Genomic DNA, 8,494 nt, shown 5'->3' with positions numbered 1-8,494 from the left:
TCACTATCGTCTCCGTCGAACAATTCCGAGAAACTCAAGAAATTCTTGTTGCTTCAACCACCAAATCCCTAAAAGCCTCGAACCACAACTTCTGAAATCAGAAACTCCCAACTCAAGAAATTCTTTTTTTTTTTTTTTAATTTCTATCACTTTTTTAGTGTTTATCACCTTTTTTTTAAAAATAAAAATAAAAATTTGTCACTTTTTTTTCCCTATTCCTTGTAACAAACATCACTTTTTTAATAAAAGTGACATTGTATGTTATGTCACTTTTTAATAAAAAAAAGTCACTCTTGATTTAGAAAAGTCCGTGTCACTTTTTTTTATATAAAAATGTGACATTTTGTCACTTAATTTTATATAATACTTTTTTATTTCATATTTTTAAATTTTTAGTCATTTTATTGAAATTTTTGTCACTTTTTTTTTAAATATTTTTTGTCACTTTTTTTGAATTTGTATAACTTTTTTTTTTTTAATTTCTGTCACTTTTTTAAACTTGTCACTTTTTTTTTTTTGAAATTTTTGTCTCCCTTTTTTAAATTTTTGTCACTTTTTTTTTTTCAATCGTCATTTTGAAATTTCTATCACTTTTCTTAGTGACATACATAATTTAATGATACATTGTATGTAATTTTTTTAATAAAAAAGTGATACTAAACTTTTAGAAGTAATACAGTTTGTTTGTTTGTTTGTTTTTTTTTTTTAAGTGATGTTGTGTTACTTTTTAATTTTACACAGTATTTTTTATTTCTAAAATAAATTTCATATGCTTTTTCAAAATACCCCTAATTTTAAGGATATTTTTGTAAGTTGTCCCCCAATCTATAAACAATCCAAAGTGAAATCCAAACACCTCCGAACCCAACACAATCCAAGCCCAACCAAAACCCAAAATACATACCCAACTCAAACTAAAATCCAGGCCCAAACTGAAAACAAAATAAAACTCAAGCCGATAATCCAGAAATAGTTATTATCTAAATTAAAAAAAAAAGGTTAACCTAAAATGTAAAAACCATTGACTTACATGTCTATTACTACTATTATTATTCAGGTTGATCATATTCTTGATAATCACATGAATTTTGATCGCTCTCTCAACTAGTTTTTGTCGTCGTCTTCTAATGCTCTAAAGGTAGTTTAAGAAACACTCATCAAATGAATATGTAACGATGTAACAAAACGGACAAAACTAACAAAAGCGCTTGTAAAAAACAGAAAACTGATTACATAAAATTCCAAACAATATTGTGCAGAGTACATCCAAAGAACAAATAACAACTATAGAACAAAATTTCAATACAGTTGCTGCAATTCTTCTTGATTTCTATCCTCGAGCTACTTCTTCCCTTCTTGGTATTGCGGTGGCTTTGCAGATAGGACACACATTTTTTTGACACAACCACCTCGTAATGCAATCGACATGATATTCATGTCCACACGGTAGGCGTCCAATGCTCTCATCGTCTTCGTATTCGCATTGGCACACCACACAGATTTCAGGACTTTCGTTTGTGGGTTTTGCCTCTTCCGAAGTAGCGAACTTTCTTGTTTTTAAATGTCGGAGGATAGTTTCTTCTGACAAATTAGTCCGGACCAGATCATCACGAGATATGTTGGTAGACAAATTTGATCTCCGATGCTCGATAAAATCAGACTCATCCCATACTTCGACTTCATCATATGAACCTTGCCATGTTTGATTCAAGTGCCTGTAGTTTTCTTGAACATGCTCCCTGGTTCGTCGTCGTCGTCGAGGAACATACCCGTAAGTTGAAGGAAACTGGTAATTACTGCCTTGTGACTCAACCCAGTAGTTTTCTTGCATTACGGTGGTGTAACCGGAAAAGTAAGTGAAAGTCAGTGTAAAATAGAATGGTTGGACGGGTTGATTCAGAAGATTATACGCCATAGCAATTGACGGTGTGTGTATTTTAAGCAAGAAATTCTTGAAATATCAGAACTGATGAACGGATTGTAAAGAAAATATGAAATTGTTGAGAAGGGAAGAGAGATTGCCTTATATAATTTGTGAATCATTCTGGGAAAGGAAAGGAAAGTTCACAAGAAGGAAATAAATTGTGAATCAGTCTCTGAAAGGAAAGGAAAGTACACAAAAAGGAAATAAATTTTGAATGAATCCCGGGATGGAAGAAAAATCAGATTTCTAACGTTAATTTTTCTACGCATGTAGATATGGGTTTGTTTTGAGACTTACCATAAATTTACTTTTAAGTCATAGATATGGAAAGGAAATTGCTTACTTATTATAACCGTTGACGGAAGAAAAATCAGATTTTCTAACGTTAATTTTTCTCTTCAAATAGATATGGATTTTCTTTTGACTCTTGAGACTTACAGTCTGTTTGGGAGTGATTTTTTTGTTCAAAAAATTGATTTTTTGACCGTTATTTATCTATTTCAGTCGTCATATTTGATTACTTCTTTCACAGGTGGACCTCACTTTTTTCCTAACGGTCCAAAAATCAATTCTTAAAATCACTCTCAAACAAACTCTTAACATAAATTTTGGTCTGTCTATTGTGTTATTTAAATTTTTAACTCCGCGTGATTGGTAAGCTGATTCTTCTTCATCAATTAATTTAAGTTTCAGTTTCGAATTTAATTACATGTATGAGAACTGAATGAGTTAATTATTTGTCATAAAATAGATAGCTTATTTTGATTCATTGATTACATTGATTATTTGTCTAAAGAGATTTTGATCATCTTAGTTTTGATCCGTATGCTCTTTTCAAATTATCGCTGTGAAAAAATGGATTTGACTAGGGAATGTCGAAAAGAAATAGAATTCTCTTCTCCGTTATCTAGAAGAGTTAATTATACATATAATCTAATATTTGATTGTATGCTTGAGCATTTCAAGATTCTTGCAAATCTGTCGTATATAAAGCAGCTTCCGCCCCTTTCGCAACTATTAATTGAATCAAAATTCCTATCAATCTCTTCATTGTACAAAGATTTAAAAGATGTGACAAGACTACAAGTTAAAGCTTCAAGTCTTACGAGCCTAAACGTCCCTAGTCGAATCCCCCATGTAATAAGCCATTTCTCTATTTTTATTATTATTGAACTATTTCAAGACCATTGATAATTATTTCATAATCTAATTATTTTAATAGTATCATTAATAATTATTTCTTTTATTTGGTTTATTTACCATTTGAAAAAATAAAAAATTGGATAAACTAAGGCCTAGATCTCGAGTCCAACTTTTGTTGTTTACCCAATTAATTGTCAATAAATCATTTTTGAGATAGAGAGAGAGAAAGAGAGTATTGAACAGTGTTAAATAATTGTTAAAGTGATAAATTAAAATTGTAGACATGTTATTTTAATATTATGTGTAAATAATTAATTAGAAGGACAGCAAATCTCAACTTGTCTTTTTGGTGCCCAAGCCCATGTTAGAGAGTCAAAAATAGAGTTAACAGCCTTTTTTCGTGTCTTCTCCATTAATAGGCTTTTTTCATGTCTTGCGCCCGCGTCTTGCCTTTTCCTGTCTTTTAAAATACTGACCATAGTGCAGACTAGTTAGTATACTCAATAATTTTCAAATTTGCATAATAATCCGATCTCTTGTCTATCACACATTTACCTAATCCAGTGTGGTTTCATGGGTTTGGATTTTGTCTTATATTGGTCTTATTTTTGATCCTTTGAACATGTAGAGTGTTTCATTCTATTGTTAAAAGAGTAACATACTAAAAGAATTTAATGAATAAGAATCAGTAAATAAATATTGCACCATGCTATGTGATACTCCTAATTAGATTTTATATCTGAGTTTCCTTTCTTCTTGCCTTTAGATTTTTCACCTGGGATGCAAAATGACCAGAAAAGGGGCAAAAGTGTGCACACAACCTGTATCAAAAGGCCATGTGGCAAGCCAGAGAAGTTGTCTCCTGTCTCTCCAACGTAAGATGCAAGAGCCACCCCTAAGTAATCATTCACTGTAAAAGCAAGAGCAATAGCAATAGCAATAGCAATAGCAGACATTACAAATGCCATGACTGAGCCTTCGCACCGGGTGGGCAAAGCTGCGCCATCAAAACATTGAAAGGTAGAATCTTGAAGTATAAAACCTCTAGCAATCCCCGAGAAAACCACAACATATAGTGTGTCAGGAATGCCTATGATCCCTTACGCACCATTCATAAACAAAACATCTGATATTTGTTTCTGTTCTATAGCAAAATCTATGTCTAGAAAGGATAAAAAACAAGAACAATAACACAATCAAGTCACTAATATTAGCCTGTTTCTGTTCTATAGCAAAATCTATGTCAACAGTACTATCAGTTGCATCAACAAAAGCTACAGAAAAATCCAACACTCCTTTTTCTTTATCGTTTTTACCAACTCCCTGACTACACCTATAAATCAGAGAGGGAAAAGTGAATTTGCCCAACTCCTCAATTCAGTACATAGCTCTTAAAACATTGAGTGAACTTGACTTAATGAGGAGATTAAGCCTTTTACCTTGCAATGTTGATGTGAAGATGTTGAAATTGAAGAGCAAATATGAAGAATGTAAGCCTTTTATACTGATCTTGGAGTTTTGGATGAATTTCATGTGGTGGATTGTTTTAAATGAAACCTGCAAACTGATTCTTGCTGAGACAAGGATAGGCTGCAAATGAAATTCACACTTTCTACTTCAATATACTAGAAGAAGAAAAATAAATTCGACAGCCACAAATGCAACAATATATACCAAAAGCCCCCATAAGATTCTAGCCTTGATCATTGTATTTGATATATTATGGAGATGAATTTATGTTAGCCATGAACTGTTGCAGCTGTTCAGTAAGATATCTAAATGAGTTATCATCCTGAATCCTCCTACCACCAGAGTCTGAAGTTACAAAATTCAATTTGTTACCAAGTCACTTGCATAATGAAGTGATTTGCAAACGCATCACACTATCTTAGGTGTGATGCTTACACTGACCTTAGTACTTTGCTGATCTTACATATAAAACACAGGATCACAGTATTTTCAACCATCCATCGGAAAAACTCAATGGTGTATCTAGGTGTAGAGAACTAAAACTCATTGAAAAAGCTGTAAAACACAGAATTCCAGTATTTTCATTCATAGGATTTCCACAGAGCAAGAAATTCACAGCAACAGTTTTTATTTTCTTTAGTATCTCCTTAATCTATTACTTTTTCACAGCAAGAAATTCACAGCAGATAATGGAATAATAAATTTGTGAGTAGAAGATAGTCCCCTTTATAGATACGGAAATCAATTTGCTTATAATTGTTTTGCAATTGTCTTCCTAAAACTGCTCAAACAGGCTTCAGGTGCAAGGACACAGCTTGATGCTCAACAATGATGTTATGATACGTAGCACAGAGGTTCATGGACTCCAGCAGAGGATTACCTCCCAAGATTTCAAATTGCCTGAGAAATTTATTTGGTTCCAAGGGTAATATGTTAAGCCAACCACCAGAAAAACTCGAAAAGAACGATACATCCACGTTGTCAATCCAAGTGAATTGGATGAATATAATTTTAAACCGTTGGATAAAGATGAAACGAAGAATCCCTACCCATTGATGTAATCCAAAAAACACTCAATCCTCTTCTTTGTTTTTTTGCTCACTCGATCTGGCTTCGATATGTATACATTTTTAAATCCCTTTACTCCACTGAATTTTCTGTATCAAAATTTCTTTATCCCTGACAGCAATCCATTAAACAGACCTCAGAAGTCAAGTTGTGTGAAGAAATGAGAGGAGGCCATATTCAAGTTCAGATATAATTGATCTACTAGGTTGATCATTTAATGAACTGCACAACAGACCTCAGACCATTGCGAAAAGATATCAAATATGGAACTTCGAAGAAAACATTGAAATCAGGATCCTAACATCTGGAAATTGAAGGTACACCACAATGCATTTATTTGGAGCCGTCATTTTTACTTCAGTCATTCAACCACTAGTATCATTTAACTGCCAATTTAGTGAAGTATAGAACACCCAACAAATCACTCTGATGTGTTCAATTAAATTAATGAAGGTAGAGAGGAAAAAACTTAACACCTGAAATCTCTCTCGAATAAAATATCAGCAATGACAGCACCCCTTCGTTCCCGACCCCAACCCTGCTGCAGGATGTTTTTAATGCTTTCTTGGACGGAAGGAAAAGAAGCATTACATAAAGATCTTCTCCAACTTTAGCTTAATCACCAAGAAATCTCTGCATGATAAAGCATAGGTTAAACAGTCCATTGAGCAAGAAAATTTCAACTTACTGCCAACAGATCATACTCGTATCAGAAAGGTGACATGACATAAAGATTCACAAACATAAACGAAATGTTATTTTTTGGCAGCTACCTGACAGCAAACAATACTTCAACCACTGCATATCTGATCCTAGTAATTTCTTTAGGGCCCCCAAAAATAAATCTAAATGTGTAATCAACATAACCAAAAGGCCAACAGAAACATAAGCACAATCTGAAAACAAGAAACTGCAGACCATATTTTGTGCTCAATCAACAAAACATTGATAACTAAAAAGATAAAATTTCAAACATATTCTGCATAGTGCATCTGTATGTTTAAATGCATATATCCTCAAAACTTTAAATTATAAAACAGAGGATCTCAACATCCACAAGAACTAATAATTTTGTACGCACGGAGAACATACACTGATACACAAGTCAAATGAATTTGCTTATGAGAGTCAGGAAGAGTTGCACAATCCATCAGACTATTGAAAATAGACTATGCCACTAGAAAAGGAAGCCCAAACTGCATGTTAATTAAATCCTTAGAGTAGAAATATCAATACTGACTTTCACCAGCAACTGAAGCCATAACTACGTTGTATATCTTGATGAAAGGAGAAAAGAAGAACCATTAATTTGCAAACAAGATCAGTCAAAGCAAATAGATACAGAGAACCGGAAACCTCCCAACAACACTTTATATGAATTTTTTAGAATACAAACCAGCACATAACCACAAGGAACCTGCAACCAAGTTTAACAAGTTCCACATTTGTAGACACAACATACACCAGCCTCTCAACTATCGTAGAATACCCATAAATGGAAAGGAATAATCCACAGAATGCAATAATAAAGTGATACACAAATAAAATTCTTGAGAAACAAAATCATTTCATTAAAATGAACAATTGTGATACAAAATACAAACAACAAGACAGTTGTACTTTCTCAGACTTGTTACAAAAGAATCAAAAGATTTTAATGTCTAACATATAAAAAATTGGAACGGTCACGAATGACAATTGCACGAATGAGTTTGTCAAGTTCTCGAGGTCCCAGAACTTTGTATTCTCTTGTGTAGAAACCTTGTGAAGCCATGTGATCCGCCGCTCCATTTCCTTCTCGATAAATGTGAGAAAGACCGACTTGAAATCGATGACACAAAAACTTTATCTCGTCCAAAATTTGAAGAAATTCAGGGGACAATGATTTGTTAGGATGACCCTCCACGCATTGTATACCAACTTTAGAGTCGAGTTCTGCCCATATGTTGAACTTGAAAAGATAACCATTTTCAAAACAAAGTTTCAAACCTGTCAAGAGTGCGCGAAGTTCTGCCTCCAGAATGTTGGAGCAATTTTCATCGTAAAACTCGTGATATGCAAATACGACATCACCATTCATGTCCCTCAAAACTCCTCCGCCAGCAGCTAATGAACCTCTGAAACAACCATCTGTGTTGAGTTTCAGACAACCCAATGGAGGTTTCACCCATTGCACCAGTTTAGGGCAACGCTGCTGTTTAAATCTCAATCCATATTCTACCTGTAGGGACATTTTTACATTGATTTTTTGAACTGATTACTAATAAAGTAATGGATGTTGAGAAAGGTGGACATGGGTTCGGAATTTATGTTGTTTCTAGAGTTTGAATTCACTCCTTCGAAAACAATCGGACAGAATTACCTGAATGCAGGAATTGATCAACAGGATCAGAAATTGTAATTCGAGCCCACCGACTTCACGATGTGTCCTTAAAACGAATTTGCTGCCTTCAATGGTGCTAAAGGCGTCCAGCAATCGTTTCCCAGGATAGAACGAATTTTTCGTCTCCTACGGAAGCAGCACTGCAGTCTGTAGGAGTTCCAACGAACTCAACGAAGTGTTTTTGACTTCGAGACAATATCAGAAGGAGAGAGAGGAAAATGAGATTCAAAGCACAGAAAGTTTGCAATGAAAATGGTGTAAATTTTCTGGTAGAAAGGCTGGCTATTTATAGACTTGTTCGTGGCCATTCGAACAGTCATCACCTTTCAGACAAGCCTCAAAAATCCGAACAGACATACTGTTCTTAAAAGTCGTGTCTGTTAAGTCGGTTAACAGTCAGCTAACAGTCGACTGTTTGGTCGGTAAACAGACGACTGTTAAAAGAAAATAAAACACCCGGAATAAGCCAAAATTTAAATAAATTTTGTACCCAAGAATTTGATTAT

At 34.0% G+C, this 8,494-nt stretch overlaps 1 protein-coding gene across 1 annotated transcript; it reads right to left on the bottom strand.

The window, feature by feature from the left end:
- Nucleotides 1-950: 950 nt before the first annotated feature.
- Nucleotides 951-1,915, bottom strand: LOC111366674 (probable E3 ubiquitin-protein ligase HIP1). The gene is made up of 3 exons (XM_022987382.1): nucleotides 1,346-1,915; nucleotides 1,031-1,132; nucleotides 951-980 (listed from the first exon to the last, which is right to left on the bottom strand). The coding sequence occupies exons 1-3, from the start codon at nucleotides 1,913-1,915 to the stop codon at nucleotides 951-953; spliced, it is 702 nt and encodes a 233-aa protein (XP_022843150.1).
- Between the last annotated feature and the right edge of the window lie 6,579 nt (nucleotides 1,916-8,494).

The sequence above is a fragment of the Olea europaea genome, chromosome 18, assembly GCF_002742605.1.
Source record: "Olea europaea var. sylvestris chromosome 18, O_europaea_v1, whole genome shotgun sequence".
Lineage (NCBI taxonomy): Eukaryota > Viridiplantae > Streptophyta > Magnoliopsida > Lamiales > Oleaceae > Olea > Olea europaea.
Note: the sequence above shows the minus strand (reverse complement) of the source record. Positions and strands in the feature narration are given on the sequence as shown.

What these genes read in the sequence shown, in the direction of transcription:
- LOC111366674 (XM_022987382.1), bottom strand. Translation starts at nt 1,915, where the DNA reads ATGGCGTATAATCTTCTGAATCAACCCGTCCAACCATTCTATTTTACA. An exon ending in CAATACCAAGAAGGGAAGAA is followed by an intron (nt 1,133 to 1,345) that starts GTAGCTCGAGGA and finishes AACTACCTTTAG; the next exon opens with AGCATTAGAAGACGACGACA. An exon ending in ATAATAGTAGTAATAGACAT is followed by an intron (nt 981 to 1,030) that starts GTAAGTCAATGG and finishes TTTTTAATTTAG; the next exon opens with ATAATAACTATTTCTGGATT.